We start from the raw sequence: 22,368 nt of genomic DNA on the forward strand, positions 1-22,368 counted from the left end.
AAACAGCTCTGCATAATTTCACTATTAGACCTGAAGCTTACATAACTTGATGCTTTCTAAGGTGCAACAGAAATGACTTTCCACATTTACCCTGTTAACATTAAATGGATGTCAGCCTGCTTAAATCTTATGTATGTTGCCAATAAATTACTATTGTACTACCTGGTATTTGATGGACTTAAATGAGTTCATTAGTTTTTAGGCCGACTGGGGTTTAAGGAGACAAACAGGCTTAGAGAAGGAACGTAGTACAGCTAACTCGAGGGGGATCTGTTTAAGGAAAGAAAAAGGTAAGATTTCTGAGCCAGTTTTAACGCCAAAAAATATTAAAAAGCACATACATCCAGCCACAGTAAAAACTAAGTCCATAGCCGTGTCAGGTCCAACTCTGTCTTCTATAAACGAAGGTGTTGATGGCAGCAGCCCTGCTGGTATTTCTATCCAGGATTATGTCGCATCCAAACAGGAACAGACCTACTGAGCTGTTGTGATCAGAAAAGGCAGAGAGAATGTAAAGTTAGGGGGCTGAACAAACAAATACTTAAAAAAGAATTGGATTAAAGTAGAATGAAGAAAAGTGGTCCCTATGTCCTCCAGCAGTCTAAGCCTATAGCAGCATAACTATAGAGATAGCTCAGGATAACCTGAGCCACTCTAACTAGAAGCTTTATCAAAAAAGAAAGTAAAAGTAGACAATGTCTGCCTCACAGACTAAAACTTACATCTTGTCCCGCTTATTCCCTCAAGTTTGCGGAGGCAGTGCCTAGCCGTCCATCAATATATGGATGAGAGGCAGGGTACAGGTCGCCGCTCCGTTGCAGTGCAGCACAGAGACACAACCATGCTGACTCTCTCACACCTAAGAACAATTTAGAGATGCCAGTTAACCTAACAGTTGTGTTTTTGTATGTTTGATGAAATGAAAAGTTAATGACCCCCTTTAAAGACTTGATCATGTTGAAGTGAGCTGACATAAAAAGGAGTTTATCACTGGCTGTTGGACCTCAACTTTATCTTTGATGACATTAAAACAAAGTCAGATAAAACATTTGGCAATATAACCAAAACCTTTTTAACAAAGAGTCTAACATGCATCAGACACTTCTTAACATGAAGCTTTTGAAAGCCCAGTTATGATTTATCTGAGATGGTTTCCTTCCCCCACCCAGGATGGTTTACATGATGCAGATTATGCATGTCGGTGTCTGCTGTTTTCATATCTGCACACGTTTTTAAAGCCTCTGAATCTTGTTTAGATTCTAAGATCTTCCTCAGCAGCTTTCAGTTTAACACTCCAACCATCCAGCAGCTGTTTGCATTTCCTTTCAGCCAAATGCTTGAATCCACCTGGGACTGCGGGGAATGGCGCCACCCAGAGCCAGGTCCCAGTGGAGGAGCTCTGTTGGCGGCCATGTGACCAGGAACGCCTTGACCTTTGACTGTCTTTTCAAACACATTTTATTTAAAACGTGGAGATAACAGAAACACATTTTGTAGAAGTAATATATTAATAAGCAGACTTTTATTCCATCCGCTCATTTCAAGAATAACAACAAAACTATTTATTGTTGGCAAAAAAATAAAAGCTTGTCCAGTCATATAAGCAACAATTATGAGACAATCATTGTAACATTAGATTTACAGCTATTTATGAGCAAACTAAGTTGTTTGAGATGAAAGGAAATAAATTCAATACATTTACATTAGGGGGAGTGGTGGTCTAGCGGTTAGGGTATAGAGCTTGGAATCCTGAGGGATTCTAAGCCCCACTCCCACAGACTGCCACTCTGAGCAAAGACCCTTAACCCCACACTGCTCCCTGGGCGCCGCACGATGGCAGCCCACTGCTCCCCATGAGGATGGCTTAAATGCAGAGGTGAATTTATAGACAACTTTATAGAGAAGTTATAAAACACAGAAATATAGAGACTGAAAAGAAATATAAGAAATATAAGAATAAGTTATATATAACATTATGAGATCTTGTAAAAAAGAATATTATGCAAAATTATTAGAAAATAATAAAAACAATATTAAAGGAATAGTACACCCAAAACATGATTAGCCTTCATTTTCTACTCACCCCCATGCTGAACAACACCCTGGAGTACTTTTTTGATATCTCAAATGCATCTGGAGATCTGGGAGGCTTCTTGCTGTCTGCTGACATTCAAATAATGGAGGTCTATGGTGCCCGAGGCAGAAAGGTCCATAAAAGTCCACAAAAAACGTGTCAATATTCCTCCATACTGCTCGTCCAATGTATTCCAAGTGTCCTGAGTGGGTAGCATCCAGAATTTACTCGAAACGAAGTCATTTAGAATGTTTTTAGAGCATAAACAGTAGTGTATAGGATTTCCTAAAAGCGCACGCCTGCGAGTTCACGACTACGGAAACCGCGGCAGACCAAACCAGACGAAAGTGCGCATTCAGCGTCTGCTCTGCCGATAATGCAAGCGTAGAAGAAGAAATGTGCTGTTTACCTGTGCAAAGAAAGAAACAACGAAAGAAAAATGTCTGAGGACTTCAGTGTTGAGGAAGAGCATGAGTTCTTTGCCGAGCTGAATGCGCACTTTCATCTGGTTTGGTCTGCCGCGGTTTCCGTAGACTCGTGAACGCGCTTTTAGGAAATCCTATACACTAGTGTTTATGCTCTAAAAACATTCTAAATGACTTTGTTTCGAGTAAATTCTGGATGCTACCCACTCAGGACACTTGGAATACATTGGACGAGCAGTATGGAGGAATATTGACACGTTTTTTGTGGACTTTTATGGACCTTTCTGCCTCGGGCACCATAGACCTCCATTATTTGAATGTCAGCAGACAGCAAGAAGCCTCCCAGATCTCCAGATGCATTTGAGATATCAAAAAAGTACTCCAGAGTGTTGTTCAGCATGGGGGTGAGTAGAAAATGAAGGCTAATCATGTTTTGGGTGTACTATTCCTTTAAAGGTATGTGGAATATTTAAAATAATATTATAAAAAAAATAATAGACAGGCTACTTATACTTATCCCCATTACTTCATTGAGAATGATAAAAAAAAAAATATTAATAACATGGAGGATGTGGTTAATAACTTCAACACATTTTTTGCAAATGTGGGACCAAACTTAGCTGAACAAATCCCGGTTCCACAATCATTAGAAAGTAAATATAAGAAGCCAATAGAAAGAAATTCTGACAGCAGTAGATGAAAAAGAAATAATTGATATTGCTAAAGAATGCAAAAACAAACCATCCACTGATCACGATGGAATAGATTTAAAAATTATATTAAAAGTAATAGAGGGGATCGCCAAACCACTAACGAATATCTGCAATTTATCAATTTCAATCAGTAAATTTCCAACAAAAATGAAAATAGCAAAAGTCATACCGTTATATAAAACTGGAAATAAACACCAATTCACAAATTACAGGCCTGTCTCTCTACTGTCACAATTTTCAAAAATTTTAGAAAAATTATTTACCAACAGATTAGAGAAATTTATTAATAAAAATAAAGTACTCACTGACAGCCAATATTGATTTAGAAAAATAGATCAACATCACTAGTACTAACAGAAAACAGAAATTACAAACTCCACAGATAAGAAGAAAAATACAGTTGGGTTTTTTATTGATCTAAAAAAAGGATTTGATACAATAAATCACAAAATATTAATCAGTGAACTGGAACGAATCGGGGGGTGGGGGTGTGGGGGTGGCTCTAAACTGGATAAGTAGTTACCTGAGAGACAGACAACAATTTGTGAAGATGGGAGATTATTGGTCTGAATGTCTGGGCATTGCTTGTGGTGTCCCCCAGGGGTCAGTGTTGGGACCAAAGTTATTTTTATTATATATCAATGATATTTGTAAAGTATCTCAAGTATTGAATTTTGTATTATTAGCAGATGATACAAACATATTTGGATCAGGGGACAGCTTACAGCAACTCTTGGAATCAATCCCTTCAGAATTAAAGAAAATAAAACAACGGTTTGACATAAACAGGTTATCAATAAATTTGAGTAAAATTACATTCATGGTATTTGAAAACTGTAAGTAAAAGCATCAAGCACAAATACAGACAGAGGGGGTTAACATAGAAAGAGTACATGAAAATAAATTCCTTGGAGTGATCATAGATGACAAGATTTGCTGGAAGCCTCCTATAAAACACAAATGTTTATCAATTTGCGAAGTTAAATTGTGAAACAAACTAAATGAGAACCTAAAGCAATGCCCAAACATATTCCTTTCCAAAAGAATATACAAAGAAATTATTTTCAAATGTATAGAGAAGCATTGTAGAAAGTTTTGTGTTTTTTGTTTTGTTTATTTGTATATATATATGAAAGTATATGTGTATACATATTTATGTATGTATATGTGTAGGTAGGTATGTATTTATAAGGATATATAGCAACATAATTATAAATATTGTAAATGAAAGAAATGCAAGATTTAAGGGGGTAGAAGCACATAAATTTTACGTTTTCCTACTCCTTTTCGCACATGTAATAGAGGTAAATTAACTCAGGAAAGAAGGGGGGAATTTGTTTGTTGTTTTTCTCTCCAATGTTTTTAAACATTCATTTATTGTTTTGTTTTTTTCTCTCCAGGATGGATTCACAGCCAAACAGGAACAGACCAGATGAAGCTATATGAGAAAAAGCAGAGAGAGCAGAACGTTAGAGATTGAACTAACAGATTCTGCAGAGTGGGAGAATAGAGATAGAATGATACAGAATGATGAAAAAGGGGTCCCTATGTCCTCCAGCAGTCTAAGCCTATAGCAGCATAACTATAGAGATAGCTCAGGATAACCTGAGCCACTCTAACTAGAAGCTTTATCAAAAAGGAAAGTTTTAAGCCTAGCCTTAAAAGTAGACAGGGTGTCTGCCTCACGGACTCAAACTGGTAGTTGGTTCCACAGGAGAGGAGCCTGATAACTGAAAGATCTGCCTCCCATTCTACTTTTAGAAATTCTAGGAACTAAGTAAATAGACTGAGATTCACTACTTTATTGTGCAGCAGGATCTGTAACACACAGACATCATCAGTTCTTAGGTGAATATCTGCGCTATTAGTTAAACTTTACAATAATGATGTGTTTATGTCACACGTCACTCTATTAGCTCCAAAATCCTTTTACGCAAACCACTAGGAAATAATGATATTATTATACAATATAAGCATCATCCATTACACAGAGAACACAGGATCAAAATAACACTAAAATACTACAGGCAGGGGGCCCTGCCTGGTTACAGGGGTCCAAATGCTCAGGTGCGCTCTGAGTTCAGAGAGATAAAGTCTCTTATGAGCAGACAGATCTGAAATGTGTTTCTGTGACATATTTCCTCCTCATTTCTGTCATTTGGGGCTGATTCAGGAAATTTGGGGCCCTAGGCAGAGACAGGCAGGGGCCCTCTGAACTGAGAAGACAACACATAAATCAGACTCATTCTACAGATAGAGAAATGTTAATAGAATAGACATGCATTATCTGTTCTAGGTTTTGTCCCTCTCTTCTTGTCCCTTTTCTTCTTGTTTTCCTCTCTAGGTATTTACGTGAAATGATTTTTTTTAATCAAAAACAAGTGTGCAAATAAGGAATAGTTGTATTAACCATACATGTAAAAAGAGTTTTATGGGGCCCCCAGGAACTTGGGGCCCTAAGCAACTACCTAGTACTGCCTAATGGTAAATCCCCCCCTGCATTAGACTGTAAATTTATTAGTCTGCTGCCGCGAGCGGGATACTTCTTTACTTGGCGACCACTAGCTTGCTTTACGTTGCCATGACAATGTAACCTACGTATTAATTATGCATCAAATTAATTGAATAAAATCCAAATAAATGTAATAGTAGATTAAAAAAAGTCAAAATCCTTTCCAAAAATATTCATAAGAAATTTATAAATTGTGCAAAGTCAAATTTTTTTTAAATTTTCTATTGATCTTTTCCTTCTGCGTCTCAGCGGTGTAACACCGCCCCCACGCGGCGAAGACAGGGAGGAGCGTGTAGCTACATGACGTCAGGAGGACGGTTCTGTCTGAGTGTTTTTCTGCATGTTTGTCGGAATGAAAACAAACTGAAAGCAGCAGCAGGTCCTCCGCCCGTGTGCGTGGGTTGGTGTGTGTGTGTGCGCGCGTGGGTTAGAGTGGAATACACTCTGACATGTTGAGGCAGAGGTGAAGGTGTGGCGCTGCGAAGGAGGAGCATTAAGTGTCAGAGGGAACAGTTTGAGGATTCCTCCTCCCGTCACTTACAGGAGCAGCTTGTTAAAGGAGGAGAAGCTTCTAACTTCTTGGAGATCTGAGCTCCAAGGTCGCTGTTCACAGCCTGAACTTGATGGAAGCAGCAGGAGAGGAGGTTTTCTAATCCGCACCGTGTGAAGGTAATCCCATCCTGAGGTTTGTGTGTCTGTGATGATCTCCTGCCTGCTGCTGTTTCAACAGGGAACATGTGTCCTACTGTCCCCGCCTGGCTGGAGATCCCACTGCTTTAATCCACCAGCAGCTGGTAATCTGCCATAATCCGCTTTCACTGGCAGATTTTCTAACTTTCTTCTCTACAGTAAGATTGCTTCAAAGTTCTCACGTGTTTTTATGAAGTTTAAGAGCAACAGCTGGATGGTCCACTGATGATGAAGACAGAAAGAAGACAAACAAGCTTTCCTCAAACTTTCTGTTTGCTGCTACATGCTGATCCAAGGATCCGCATCATTTTCCAGCCGGCGAGGCGACGGACGGCGTCTGAACGACGCTCCAGGGGCCGCGATGCTGCAGCGACTTCAGAGAGCGGGGCCTACGGGCAGGGGCGGTCCTAGACCAAAGGTTCAAGGGGGGCAGCTTGTTTTCATGGGGTCACAGAAAAGCATGAAGTAAAAAACAGGGCAAGGGATTCAAATATAGGACTGCATGAAGTGAAATTTCTATAATTAAAATTGTCTTTCTCATTAGGTCAGTATATATTCATATATTAATATATTTTACATATTCATATATATTGATATTTATTCATATATATTAATATATTTTATATATTCCTATATAGTATTATTTTAATATATATGACTATATTTAGGAATTTTACATATTTTTGACTTAATTTAAGTTCAAATTACAGTTTTCTTTGAAATCAGTAATGAAAGAAAAACTGATAAATTCAGCTGTAAAAATATGTAAAAAAAAAAAAAACATTTAGCAGATTAAAACTGTGATTCTATCTTAATACCACTGAATCTATCACCTAATTATTTTTAAATAATTGGTAAAACAGAATTTGTAAAGAAAAAACTGAAACAGATCCAAAGGAGCTACCAGTAACCATGTCTGTTCCAGTGCAGATCATCAGTTGAATTTCTTTGACTATTATGTCTTCGGTACAGGGGCCATAACAGGGGCCAGGACGTGATCTACAGGGGCACTGGCCCCCGTTGGCCCCTGTCTAGAACCACTCATGCCTCTTGATCTGATTGGAGACCAGCTGAGATTAAAAAAAAAAATGGCTTTAACCACTTTATAGAGGAAAAATAAACAACTTAGATCCACAAATATCACAGTGATTAATTGGATGCCCATTCCAACAATTATTAAATCCATATTCAATTCAGGTGACCTACATATTAATAAACTATAGGTTTTCTAAACCCAAACAAAGAAACATCTAACAAAATTATTTAATTAATGGTTAGAGTTTACGATATTTAGTCATATCTATAATAGGCTTCTGAAATTAAACAATGCCTGGCCTTTATGAAAAACAAATCTGGATTATAAAATGTTTCTATGGAGCCTCTTAACTAAGGGAGGTTGAGGAGTTAATTTTTTAGCCACAGCCTCCCAATTATATATGAAATATATTACATATATAAATATATTAAAATCAGAAAAAAAAATATTTCCCAAAATATTCATAAGAAACTGACAAATTGTGCAAAGTATTTTCCTTATAATAAATTTTTTTTTAAATCTCCCTCTGACCACTAAGGGGTGCAGCAGCAACCCCAGCACTCCTACTTCCCGCGTCCCTAAGATGTAGTCGTCTGCTCCGGTCTGAAAACGTGACAACTGAGGAAAACTGTATAACGGAAATCACCATTTTGGATATTTAAGGATATTTTCCAATGAAGCTTTTGACCGATTTCCCGTCATATTTTGGTTTTGACTGGAATTGTTGCCACAATTAAAGAACCCCTCATATAAATGTGTAATAAAGCAAGGTGAAGCTGCGGTTGGTTTTTATTCCTTTCTGTTTCTGGCTCATTGCTCATTTTCAGAGCGTATTTTGCTGCTGATTTAGTTTAAATTCCAAGATCGGCCTGTTTTCCAGTGTAGTCCTGTTTCTCTGACTGTGACTAACTGGATGTGCTCTCTTCATCCTCTGGCATGGGAGCTGGCTCGGAGCTCGTCTGCCTGGCTGTGTGTTTCCTGGACGGGGCCGCCTGTGGAGCTGGTTGACAGTTGCCTTTTGTATCTATGCTTCTTTTTCTATGTCTGCTTCTGTCTCCTGAACCCCAGTGGGCCTCAGCAGATGGCCGCTCACACTGAGCCTGGTTCTGCTGGAGGTTTCTTCCTGTTCAAAGGGAGTTTTTCCTCTCCACTGTCGCTACAAGCATGCTTAGTGTGAGGGATTGCTGAAGAGTCAATGAGTCGATGCAATCAGCTGGTTTTACTTAAGTTAGAAAACTTTGTATCAATCTGACTGGATGATCTGGTGAACTGGAAAGTGCCTTGAGATGACATGTGTTGTGAATTGGCGCTATAGAAATAAACTGAATAGAATAGAACTGGTTCTGGCCCCTGTGCTAAAAAACTTTTGACCAAATCAATGTCTTACGATCGGATGTGCTGACAGAAGAGACTGTTATGGATTAATCTGTAACCTTTACAGTTTAATTTACCCTGAGGAATCACTTTAACCTTCAGCCGTTCTATGATGGGATCATAGATTTCATCTTTCAGATCAGAAAGATTTAACATTTGGAGACTGATGTGTTTTATTTTCCTCTCTGCAGCATTTCTGTCCAACATGCGCAGATTCAGCTCTGAGGGATCCCTTCTGGACCTTGACTCCATACAGTGGGACAACCTGCCCCCAAAGCAGCCAGAATATGGAAGCAGGCGGACATCTGTCAACCCCGCCCCTCAGCTGGGAATTGAGCAACTCGACGACGCAGGGTCAGCTGGCCTGATTCCCACCATCAGAGAGCCGGCGCAGATACCGGCCGAGGTCAGGAGGAGAGAGCTGATCAAAGAGCACAGCAGCAGCGCAGAGAACCTCAGCGATCTGGGGAAGCAGGACACCAACCGCCTCATGGTGTGTAGCATCAGCGAAGGCTGCAGGGCCTACAGCGACAGCCAGCTGGCCTCGGTTGCCGAAGACCCTGAGAGTCCAGAGAAAGACGACCAGCGACCCTCAGTCTCCTCAGACCCCTTTGACTTAAAGTCCCAGCAAAGGCAGCACCACCACAGAGCCAAACTCTCTGCTGCTAAGCTGCACCTGAAGAGTCTGTTTGGACAGGTAGGACGTCCTTTAAGCGTCCATTCAGTCACAGCTTCAGTGGCTCTGAATCCTCTGGTTTATGTTCAGGTGTTTAAAAAAACGAGTCGTCTTTAAATAGACCGCACACCGATGCAGGGAAACATCTCACAGTTCGATGGAAAGGGAAAAAAACTGAATATTTTATTCATTTTCCTTAAAAAAAACCCCAAAACAAAACAGAAAGAAGCAGCTGAATTAACGACCTTCAACAACAGCCTGTGAAAGCAGGAAGAGTCCAGATAATATCCCCCTGATTTATACAAACATGCTGCTGGAGATTCTCAGTCATCCAGGTCATAGTCATTCCAAAAAGTTAAAATTAAAAAACAAATTCCAGTGGATTGTTTTTTAATTTTAACTTTTTGGAATGACTATGACCTGGATGACTGAGAAGACTGTTTGAAGATGTTTTACTTCCCATCCAGGAATCTTTCTCAATTCAAAATGTCTGGATTAGCGTTTAGTTCCAGGCTTTTATACAGTAGCCCATCTAAAGCCTTGTAATGTTATAAGGTCTGTGTATCCTCCTGCAGCAGAGTGTCGCAGTGAGCGCGTCTCAAGTATGATGCAGATATTTTTGATTTATGCCCAATATTGAATCATGGTCTGCGCTGTGTTATTCCAAACCACAAAGCAGGAGGGACAATCAGGAACTAGCTAGGATTGTGGGTGTCCATGTGTTGGTTTGATGAGCTTGTTCGCCGTCTACAACTACTCATCCAACGGCAGACGAAACAGAGTTCGCCCATGAGTGTTCCCCAAAGACTGGCTGTGGCGCTGCGAGTTTTGGCTTCAGGTGCAAACCAACAGACCATCCCAAAGAGCTACAAACTAGCGTCCTGCGCGGTGTCTGGGATAGAGTCCTAGGTGTGCCAGGCGTTGTGGACGGGACTACAGCCAGAGATTCGGTCCTTAGGTACCAAACAGGAAATACGCATAGTTTAGAGGGGACGTAGAATTGACCAATCAGAGGCCTTCTGTCTGCGGCACTTTCTGCAGTCACCTACAATTTTGGAGAGGTGCAGCAGAGAGTCTGCAAAGGCGGCGGGGACGTCTCGGCGTTCACTGTGACACCTACACAGATTACCTAGTTACGAAGTATAAATCAGCCTTTAGGCCCCGTCCACACGAAGCCGAACCCTGGCCTAAACTCACAAATTTTTCACCAAACCAGCCTCTCATCCACACGAAGCCGGCGTTTCGGGGGTCTGTAAACGATCTTTTTTTTATTAAGCCTTCAGAGTGGGAAGATTTTGAAACGCCGTTTTCGCGTTTCCATCTTTAAGCTCTAACCGCATTTTTTTTTTTACACGCATGCGTCATAGCGTCGCCTCTAAACAGTATCTGTATCCATGTGCGTGACACAGTATCACAACAACAATGGCGCCGTTGCTGCTAATGCTACTCACCCTGCTGTCGGGCTTACAACAGAATCTTCTTCTTCTGGAATATCTCCAGGAAGAACAGAGCAATATCGACCACATAGTTCAGCACCTGAATTTGACTGAACCACGAAAATGGACCCGCAGGGCAACCATGTATAAATATTAGTGCGCATGCCCAACATTTCGTCGCTTATTTTTGCTTTGGCACCACAGCGCCACTTACAGGCCTGGCATACATTTAGCAGCGTTTTCATGCATTCGTGTGGACGATCACATTTATTTTACGTCTCCGTCTTTACGACAAACGTTTTGGAAAATATCAGCATTTAGTGTTCGTTTTGACTTCGTGTGGCCTTAGTGTGAGGGATTGCTGAAAAGACAATGAGTCGATGCAATCAACTGGTTTTCTTTAGATCTCCTAGATCTCCTTCCATAGGTCTCCTTGACCCCCAGTCGGCCTCAGCAGATGGCCGCTCACGCAGGTTTCAGCTCTCAAAAACCTACAACGCAGCGATACAGTTGATTCCTTCCCACTATCATCTCAGCCCCCATCGCTATGCAGGGGAACAAAATATCTGGCCAGGTCAGCTGGGCCGATAATGACCTCAACGACTCCCATTATTCAGGGGTAGAGCTGGTTTTTAATTTGCATGTTTTCTAAACCATTACAAAGCTTTGTTGGGCTACTGTATAGAACACCTGGAACTAAACACTAATCCGGACATTATGAATTAAAAAAACTTCCTGGATGGGAAGCGAAACGTCTTCAAACTTGGAAACAAAGTCCAGTGGATTGTTTTTAAATTTTAACATTTCGGAAGATCTACAAACACTGAGTAGAGAAACAGAGCGGTGGATGGGAACAAGCTATTGGCATGCAGAGTTCAGGAAATTGTTTCCAAATGTTGGGAACCGTTAGAGCAAAGTAATGAAGCCCTTACAGATCAGCCCGGTGTGATTAACTCACAGAATAGATCCATTAAGCCAGCCTTCATAAACATAGAAATACTATCATTTTACACACACTCAAACTTCTTCAACTTTTTCTGTGGCCTTAAACGTTTCCTTCAAAAAAAAAAGGAAGGATCATCATCAGTTTGTCCACAGGAAACATGCTGTGAGATAATTTCACATCTTTTCTTACATCAAACCTGATTGGCTGATTTCATCATGACCTCGTCTGCCGTGTCTGCTCTCCTCCTGCCGGATTCAACCTGCCAGGCCGATTCTGACTCTTTAACATGTTCCAGATGAATGAGGAAACCTGAACTTTTTAAAACAAGCTTAGTGTATGTAGCAGACGGAGAGAAATGTCTCTATCAAGACTTCAGGTAGCAAAGAAACCAGGTGTGTAAAGAACAAAATCTCCTGCGTTTTACCCGTGTAAATGTTTATTTACTAAAGAAAAGATTTAGATTAGAGTGTAGGATGTTGATTTTATTTTGACTTGCTCTTCATTGAACCTAGTGCGGTTAATTTCTACCAAGGTCTGGACTGGACCTAGCAGGTGGATTCTATCCTGTGTGGTGAAGACAGACCTTCGCATGGCACCCTGGAAACATCCAGAATAAAAGACAGAGCGCATTAACCCCTTCAACCCGCCGGGCCGGACACAGGGCCCAACGGAAACATCCAGAATAAAAGACAGAGCGCATTAACCCCTTCAACCCGCCGGGCCGGACACAGGGCCCAACGGAAACATCCAGAATAAAAGACAGAGCGCATTAACCCCTTCAACCCGCCGGGCCGGACACAGGGCCCAACTGACACCCGCTCATGTTTATCTATTTAAAGAAATGGCTAAAACACAGTCACATGGTGTTTCATCCACATGCCTTTAAAATTGGGCTTTAGAATTTCTAAAATGTTTCAAAATAATTTTTTTCCACAAATACTTTGTTTTATAGCCCTGTAAACTTAATAAATTAAGATTTAAAATTCCACCTGACCCGTGACTATGCAGGAGTAATGCAACAGCAGGTGTTCATTTTTAGCCACGCCCCCTAATGGCTCATTGGAAACTAGAGGCTCAGACCTTTCCAAGGAGGGGTCAGAGGTCATTGTTAGACCATTTTAGGTGATCTAACCGGCATGCATTACATAAGCTTTCTCTGTTGTTGTTATTTTCTATTCAGTTTGGTGATATTATTGGTAAATTTCAATAAAACAACGGCTAAATCTTAGGAGTAAAGGCTTTACTGTAGGCAGAAGGTCTCCAGTAATGGAAATCAGCAAATTTGTCAGAGCAGATTCCCTTTGATGAGTGGAAAAATGCATTTTTGAAGTTTTAGCATTGTGCCAAAATCACATTTCCACCTCGCACACTGCCCGCTAAAACCTTTGTGGAACAAACATGTTTCAACTTATTCAGTCCAAATTTTCTTGAGTCATAGTCAAGATGTGGATCTATAAAGTCTGAGGGTTCAAATGGGCTTTCATGGTGTTTTGCAGTGTTAAAATTGGAAAATAATTTGGTGAGGCTAAATATATTTAATTTTTTCTTTGTTTAATCAACTATAAATCAGACATGGTGACATTTAAAACAGTGGTTCCACCTGATAAATATTCCTCAATGCCTTTCTGTCATACAAAAACAAGCAATTGTCTTTACAATGAATACTTTGGGAGCTGCACTTGCTTTAATTCACATATGTAATCCCAGGGGGAATTTACTCCTAAGACCCATTGGGCTAAATATCATAAACACATAATATGGAGATAAAGTGACATGAATGCAGTTGGGATAAATTACATCTTTAGATGTTCTTATTTCTTCAAAAATTCTTTTCAGAGGAGATTCTGAATAAATTCCACATCGGGGCTCATCCACAACTCGTTTGGACTTTAATGTTGTTTCTATAAATCTCCCAGCATCCTTTGCTCACTGCCAGCGATCTAACTGATTCTAGACACTCGGTTCTGATCCGCTCTGATTCCAGCTGCACAACTTAAAGTCTAAACACTTTGAATGACATTTTCTTGAACCGTTTCCAAGCTGCACAACCTTACATTCTATAAACTTCATTTTTCTAATTAAATATATAATCTGTACTGTTTTTTTTTTTATGCGATCCACATTGGCTGAAGATTTAGTAAATTTTGTTCCGTTATTATTGCAGCAAAGAATGTGTTTTGTGACTTGAAATAAAAAATGCATTTTTAGAAATGAAACTTTTCAAATGTGTCAGTCTAACGGAGGAGAGAGCTGGTTACGTCCATAGAGAAGCTGTGATTGGTTGAGCTCTGTTCTCAGTGTGTTTAGGGACCAAGAGGAGAGGATGAAGTCAAAAGAAAATAGAATTACCTTTTTTAAATGTTTGATTTATTAATTATTTATAAATATGATGTGAAAGTAGATTTTCAAATTGCAGTTTTTAATGATCAACAATTTAATTGTTTATTTCAAAACAAAACCCTTTTCAATTAGATGATTTGTAAAATTTTATTTCTTTTAATATATTCTGATATTTCTCTTAATTTCAAACATGTAACCTTAAAAATAATTCTTTAAGAGAAATTAGAAAATACATAAATCTTTCAAGAACTTTCAAAAATGTAGATTGTTTGATAAAACGTTTTCCAAAAGGTGCAGATTGAGAAGCGACTGAGCCTCAAGTTTGATAAATCTTAACAATCCCTTCGTTTGAAGAGCTGATAAAATATTCAATGTAGTAAAAGTTGTTGTTTTTTTTACTGTGAACTTGCAGAATGTCTAAATGATGTAATCCATTGTCTCCTTTCAGAGTCCTCATTCATCCCACTCAAACCTTTTTAATGCAGAAGAGAAAAACAGGTGAGAAAGTTTCCTCCCATCGCTTTGATCTCTGATAGATTTCCGTCTCTCACTGATATCTGCTCGTCTGTCTGCGCCGCTCTGAATCACAGCGCTACAGAGAGGAGGTCTCGCCTGCATTTCATGCGCCAGTGGAGTCAGGTGGGCCACAATAGGAAGGGGCGGATCAGCCACGACGTGCTGGAGTCCTGGGCTGAGTCTTTGAACGCCCTGCTGGCCAGCCCCAGTAAGTCTGGAACACACCGGTGGCTGTGAGACGGGATGAGGGTTCGAGGCAAAGCAGCCTCTCTGGGAAATCCTTCTATCGCTGCTAAAACTGCATTTCAGCGTTGTCCAAGTTTATAATTAAAAAGAAGGAGCTCAAAGTTCAGCTCACATGGATGAAAATGAATCAGCTCACATTCACAGTTCACTATAAATGAACCAGTTTAAGTTCATTTGGTGAATGAAGCCACAATCCTCAATAGATCCTCATATTTCCCTCTTTAAATGTGTGATCAGAATATATAGAAAGAAATGGAAAATCCTGGATGCAGTGAAGCCTTTATTTAGAACTTCAGAAACATTCAGAAACATTCAGGTTCTGCTGAAAAGATCTGGATCTAAATTATTTTTTCTGTTCCTCATTCAGTAGCAGATATTTCCACAGATAGCTGGAATTATTTAACTCCATGTGTGGCTTTAAATGTGAAGTGGGCGTGGCTAACGGACGGACTTGTTTGTTAAGTCACAGTGGGAACAGTTTGCACTAAGAAGTTTTTTTTCCGTCCCAGTCTTCCTTTGTTGGTTGATCAAAATCTGCCAAGCGCTCTGCTAACCTAGCATCAGAAATATCAGAAGATGAGTCTGAATGGAGCAGACTGGTTCTAGCAGGAGACATGCTGCACTGACAGGCTGTTTGCCATAAAACGACGTTATCCGATGAAAAGCGTCGTTATCAATTGAAATATCAGCTGTGCTGCTGCCATCAACATCTTTGTTTATAGATGTTGGAGATCGACTTGCGACATGGGAGCTGGCTCGGAGCTCGTCTGCCTGGCCGTTGGTTTCCTGGATGGGGCCGCCTTTTACAGTTGCCTTTTGTATCTATGCTTCTTTTTCTATGTCTGCTTCTGTCTCCTTGAACCCCAGTCGGCCTCAGCAGATGGCCGCTCACACTGAGCCTGGTTCTGCTGGAGGTTTCTTCCTGTTCAAAGGGAGTTTTTCCTCTCCACTGTCGCTACAAGCATGCTTAGTGTAAGGGATTGCTGAAGAGTCAATGATTTAATGCGATCAACTGGTTTTCCTTAGATAGAAAACTTTGAATCAATGTGAACTGGAAAGTGCCTTGAGATGACATGTGTTATAAATTGGCGCTATAGAATTAAACTGAATTAAATTGAACTGACAGCCAACGTGAGCTGTGTGTTTCGCTCATTCTTCTCAGAGCGAACTTTGCTCTCGTTCACGTTCATTACTTCAAAACTGATCCGTTCAGTTCATCGCTCACTAAAAATAGGAGCGTATTCAGTGAAACAAACATGGAAACATTTAGCAGTGAATCGTCTCCATCATTAAAGAGCTTCATTCTCATTTCGACTCTGCTGCTCACAGAAAACACACATGCATGTTTGTATCATAAGGAAACAGGAACTTGGAATACGGCTTTATGCTAACCAGCTCTTGCCTTTTTTCTAATTGATTGGCTTTATTGATCTAAGTGGAGAAATTTACTCGTTACATCAACTCAAATAGTCAAAGGAGAAGAAGAATGTGCCAAATGAAGAAAAAGATGCAGGGAATATATACGATATAAACTGCATCCATATAGCTTTTTACAGTAAAAAAAACATCCCATATGAAGAAGTTCTACAGTTTTCCTTCTAAAGTGTGGGCTGTAACCTGATTGTGCCAGAAGGACCTAAACATCATGTCCCAGAGATGTTCTGTTTGATTTGGGTCATCCACTGGTGTCATGTCCCACACCCTCCAGGAATGGCCTGCATGCTCTGCCACGTGACACTGGGCCTCATCGTCCTCCAGGAACCAGAGAGTCTGATAACCGATCCTGAGGAAGGAAAACCTTCTCCTCAGCCTCTCTGGACACTTTTTATGTCCGTCACATGAACTCTGCAGGATCCAGCTATCCACTCATTGATGGAGCTGCAATTCCTCCACATTCAGCTTGGTTCAATTCATTTCAGTTCAATTCAGTTTATTTCTATAACGGCAATTCACATCATGTCATCTGAAGGCACTTTCCAGTTCAACCAGATCATCCAGTCAGATTGATTCAAAGTTTTCCATCCAAGGAAAACCAGCTGATTGCATCGACTCATTGACTTTTCAGCAATCCCTCACACTAAAGGCTGATTTATACTTCGAAACTAGGTCGTCTGCGTTGGTGTCACAGTGAATGCGGAGACGTCCCCGCCCCCTCCGCAGACACTCTGCTGCACCTCTCCAAAATTGTGGGTGAGCGCAGACAGGAGGCCTCTGATTGGTCAGATCTACATCCGCACTACACTATGCGTATTTCCTGTTTGGTACCTAACCGGATTGTTTTATTTGTGTGACCGCTAGTGTAGAAAACAACTGTTGAAGATGAACCAGCTAGAAGAGCGAGGTGCGCGAGAACGCTGGGACCTTTCTCCACCTGGATCTCCGCTCTTTTTGGCCCTCATGTCCCTCCGTTGTCGCACAAACTTGCCCCCATTTCCTCACCGCCTCGGCCGCATCTAGACCCACAGCTAGTTCCTGATTGGCCCTCTGGCGTTGTGGTGTGGAATAAAATAGCGCAGACCAAGCTTCAACATTGGGCATAAATCAAAAATATCTGCGACAAGCTTACTGTGACACACTGCGAGAGGATTTACCAGGCCTTAGCGCATGCTTGCAGCGACAGTGGAGAGGAAAAACTCCTTTTTAACAGGAAGAAACCTCCAGAAGAACCAGGCTCAGTGTGAGCGGCCATCTGCTGAGGCTGACTGGGGTTCAAGGAGACAGAAGCAGACATAGAAAAAGCAGCTTTAAAAGGCGGCCCCGTCCAGGAAACACACGGCCAGGCAGACGAGCTCCGAGCCAGCTCCCATGTCAGAGGACGAAGAGAGCTCATCCAGTTAGCCACAGTCAGAGAAACAGGACTACACTGGAAAACAGGCCAAGCTCCAACATCTAGAAACAAAGGTGTTGATGGCAGCAGCACAGCTGATATTTCTCTCCTGGATGGAGTCACAGCCAAACTGGTTGTCAGCCTTATTCCAAATGCAGATAAATTATTCCCCTCCCTCAGGATGTGACACAGAGCAACTTATAAGATGATGTTAAAAACATCTTTAGAACAACAAGTCAATGAATAAAACGGTTGTCGCTGATTATTAACCCCTGAAATTACTTCATATTATCCTTTGAAAAGTATTCCTATAATTTTCTCTCTAATTAAAACAGATAATTTAGCCTTTCCTTTCTCTGGGTTTGCTGCATCACTTCCTTTATAAACAGCCTGGTTGTTAAATGGAAGTGACAAACAGATACATCGGGTTGAGGCTTTCTTCCTCTGCTTGGTTTTCTGTAAATCTGTTTTTCTTACTGCTTTAATTTCCCACGTTTCAGTATCTGTGGCATTTGTTCAGGTGGAGAAAAGCGGGTCAGGATAGCACAGCGTGTTTTACTTTTGTACCGGTTGCTTTCAGGTAAAGAAAAACAATAAAATCACCACAAATATGTCAATGAAACCACTTCTATATCAAAACGCCTGTAGGAAAGCTTCCTGTTGCCTCAGGTTAACCTGCCTTTTCCCACTACCAGTGAACGCATCATCAGCACTGGTTAGTTTGACCAAAGCCGGGCTTTGGTTTGGATCCTGGCGTCTCAAAGGTTTTTTTTTGGCACCTGAGTTTATTTTCTATCTTTAATTCTGCTGTAGAACCGAGCTCTCTTATGTTAAGATGCAGAACCCAACCTCGGCTCTCTGTCGTGGTTCTGAAAAGGGGTCTGCTGTCCGTGGTGCTGACGAACGTTTGAACCGCTTTGGTCAGACATGTTTTACAACCAAAGGCTATTAGAGGAGGTCAAAGTGATTTTATCTTTGCTTCTGTGGTCTTTAGGAGCTCAGTGGTCCCGGTACAGGGCCCAACTGACACCTGATCATGTTTATCTATTTGTAAAAATGGCCAAAACACAGTCACATGGTGTTTCATCCACACGCCTTTAAAATTGGGCTTTAAAATTTCTAAAATGTGTTTCAAAATAATTTTTTCCAAAAATACTTTTTGTTTTATAGCCGTGTAAACATAATAAATTGAGATTTAAAATTCCACCTGATGCAGGAGTAATGCAACAGCAGGTGTTCATTTTTAGCCCCGCCCCCTAATGGCCGCCATCATTGGAAACTAGAGGCTCAGACCTTTCCAAGGAGGGGTTGGGGGTCATTGTGCAGCCACTTCAGGTGATGTAAACGGCATTCATTACATAAGCTGCTCTGTTATTCTTATTTTCTATTTAGTTTGGTGATATTATTGCTAAATTTCAATGAATCAACGGCTAAATCTTAGGAGCAAATGCTTTTCCTTATGCAGACGGTCCTCAATAATGGAAATCAGTATATTTGTCTGAGCAGATTATGAGTGGAAAATGTGTTTTTGCACAAACTAAAACCTTTGTGGAACAAACATGATTTAACTTATTCAGTCCAAATTTGCTTGAGTTATAGTCAAGATGTGGATCTATAAGGTCTGAGGGTTCATCCAGAGTTTCAAATGGTGTTTTGCTGGGTTAAATTGGAAAGAAACTTTGGCAAGGCTAAATATTTTTCATTTTTTTCTGTGTTTAATCACCTATAAATCAGAAATGGTGACATTTAAAATAGTGGTTCCACCTGAAAAATATTCAATATCTTTCTGTCACGCAAATACAAACAGTTGTATTTCCAATTTATAGTCTGGGAGCTGAACTTGCTTTAATTCACATATGTAATTTCTGGTGCAATTTCTCCAAGACCTTCTGGGCTTAAGGGGTTAAAGCAGCCATTGGCACATGTGTGATGTGAGATGAAATGACTGAAGGTTCTCTCTCCTGCTGCCAGTTGGAGTCTCTGTGTTTGGAGCCTTCCTGCGCTCTGAATTCAGCGAGGAGAACCTCCAGTTCTACCTGGCCTGTGAGCAGTACAGACACTCCTCCAACAACTTCAGCCTGCAGAGAAGAGCTAAAGACATCTGCGCCACCTACATCCAACGCGGCGCTCCTCGTGAGGTACCCTCCTTGTTCAGCTGGCAAAGCTTCACTCAGCAGGTGAAAACTTATTAATAATGTGGTGTTTTCTTCCAGGTCAACCTGGACAGTAAGACCAGGGACCTGACCCTCCAGCTGCTGCAGGCGCCCTCTCACACCTCTCTGCTCCCAGCTCAGAAGAGGGTCTACTCTTTGCTAGACACCGACTGTTACCCACGCTTCCTCCAGTCCAGCATCTACCAGTCTCTGCTAAAGGAGGCGGAGTAGATGCCTGTAAAAATAACCAACTACACTTGGCTGCGTGTGAGATTTCCATTATCAACGAATACTGTGAGGAAAGTAATGCATTGATGCCAACCGGACACTGTAAATGTTTTGCACTTAAATCGAGACACTGAAAAAAAATCACTTTTTGTTTGAGTTCAGGCAGATTAATAAAGTTTTGTTACCAAAACCTGTTTGGCCTGACTTTAAACTATTAGCTGGAGTACATTCATTGGCTGCAAACATAACTGATGTAATTAAGCTGTGATAATCGGTTCTATATCTACATCTAGATAGATGTTCTGGATCACAGGTTGTACAAATGTTCCCACTTTAAAAAAGCATTTTCAGGGCAGCCCTTTTGGTTTATTTAGAGACATTCATGATCCAACCAGTTAGACCAGCGTCATTCTATAAATCATTATCTATTAAAGACGCTGTAAAACACACAACAACTTCAGTTTGATTCCAATCCAGGGCTCAGAAATAAACAATGCAGAGCTGCAGCTCATAACAACCCAGCATGGCTGCTTCCTCAGTCAGCATGTGTATGGAGTCAGTTTTGATCCAATATTGTTGCAACAAAGAACACTTTTTTTCTTATAGATTTTATATTCCAAAATAGTTAAAAAAAAAAAACAATTCACTGGACTTTGTTTCCAAGTCTGAAGACGTTTCTCTTCCATCCAGGAACCTTTAATTCAAAATATCAGAAATAGTGTTGAGTTCCAGGTTTTATCTAGCAGCCCAACAAAGAATTGGTTTTAGTTTAGAAATCATGCAAATAGAAACAGATGAACGGGTCCCCCCCTTTGGACTGGAGGTCGTTTGGCTTCTTTGTTAGCCTGCAATGCCCCATACCTGTCTATGTCTCTGAAAGGGGGGTCGTTAGAGGGAATTGTTGGCCTGGATGAACAGGCGAGGTCTTCTGTTCTCCTGTAAAGGAGGTGCGATGATAGCGGGAAGGAAACAACTATATTGCTGCACTGTAGGTTTCTGAAAGCTTAAATCTGACTCCACCACCTGTGTTTAAGGTTGGTTTTTTTTTAACATAGATGGCTTTCTTCACGCTCCTCTCAAACCACCTGTCTTCTTTGTCCAAAATGTGAACATTCTGGTCCTCCAAAGAATGTCCTTTGTTCATAAGGTGTAGAAGGACAGCTGAGTCGCTGTTCTGTGTTGGGCCATGCGTTTATGGAGAGGATGTTTGGTTTCTGATAGACAGGTATGGGGCATTACAGGCTAACAAAGTTAGTTTCAATTTGCATGTTTTCTAAACAAAAACCAGGCTTTGTTGGGCTGCTGGATAAAACCTGGAACTCAACGCTATTTCTGACATTTTGAATTAAAAAATCTTCCTGGATGGAAGAGAAACGTCTTCAAACTTGGAAACAAAGTCCAGTGGATTGTTTTTTTATTTACTTTTTTTGAATGACTATGACCTGGATGACTAAGAATCTTCACCAGCATACAGATTTTATACTTTTTTCATCCAAATTTCTGTTTTTCCGGAAAAAAAAAATACGAATTGCATTTTACAGAACACATTTTCTTCCCTTTATGGGGGGCCTTTCCTCTCAATTCAGCATTTCTATTGGCCAGCATGCTATATTTTTATTGGTCAATGTCAAAAGTACGGTGGCTGGGAAGTGCAAACCAACTACACAAAATCTGAAACACTTTTACAAATCTTGAAACAAACTTTTATTTCAGAAAACAAATTTACAACAAAATTCAGCTTGAAGTGAAAATAAAAATTCCAAATATTTCTTTAAAAAAGTATACAATTTTCAAATAAAAGCAAAAAAAATCTGAGAAAACATTACAATCTTTTTTTTTATTTAAAAGTTGTACAAAGTTTTAATTCTGGGTTTCATTTCCTTCGAATATTAATCTACAAAACAGAAAACAATGCATTTTAAACAGAGCAGCATAAAACAACTGAGCATCAATAAAAAAGGAAAACTTTGAAAAACGTTTTTTTTTTCAAAAATTAGTGAAAGTAACAGATGTTTTCCGAGATTTTATTATTTCAAATAATTCCACTGAATGTTATTTTTTTGTTGTTTTATTCTCTAAGTTTTTTTATACATCAAAATAGTTATTTTTAATCAATTATACAGATATATATTTTTCATATTTATATTTGCCTTGAAATTAATTTCAAAATTCTAAA

At 40.3% G+C, this 22,368-nt stretch overlaps 1 protein-coding gene across 1 annotated transcript; it reads left to right on the forward strand.

Annotated features, from left to right (window-relative positions):
* Positions 1-6,050: 6,050 nt before the first annotated feature.
* si:ch211-152p11.4 (regulator of G-protein signaling 1) lies at positions 6,051-20,382 on the forward strand. Its single transcript, XM_038285921.1, has 6 exons — positions 6,051-6,393; positions 9,016-9,521; positions 14,671-14,720; positions 14,813-14,946; positions 19,783-19,949; positions 20,025-20,382. The coding sequence occupies exons 2-6, from the start codon at positions 9,030-9,032 to the stop codon at positions 20,193-20,195; spliced, it is 1,014 nt and encodes a 337-aa protein (XP_038141849.1). The 5' UTR covers positions 6,051-6,393; positions 9,016-9,029; the 3' UTR covers positions 20,196-20,382.
* The last annotated feature ends 1,986 nt before the right edge of the window (positions 20,383-22,368 follow it).

The sequence above is a fragment of the Cyprinodon tularosa genome, unplaced genomic scaffold (assembly GCF_016077235.1).
Source record: "Cyprinodon tularosa strain WSP-4 unplaced genomic scaffold, ASM1607723v1 ctg217, whole genome shotgun sequence".
Classification (NCBI taxonomy): domain Eukaryota; kingdom Metazoa; phylum Chordata; class Actinopteri; order Cyprinodontiformes; family Cyprinodontidae; genus Cyprinodon; species Cyprinodon tularosa.

Excerpts from the sequence above, each read along its gene's own strand:
- si:ch211-152p11.4 (XM_038285921.1), top strand. The coding sequence starts at position 9,030 with ATGCGCAGATTCAGCTCTGAGGGATCCCTTCTGGACCTTGACTCCATA. Across the intron at positions 14,721-14,812 it reads AATGCAGAAGAGAAAAACAG|CGCTACAGAGAGGAGGTCTC; the intron begins GTGAGAAAGTTT and ends TCTGAATCACAG. Across the intron at positions 19,950-20,024 it reads AACGCGGCGCTCCTCGTGAG|GTCAACCTGGACAGTAAGAC; the intron begins GTACCCTCCTTG and ends GTTTTCTTCCAG.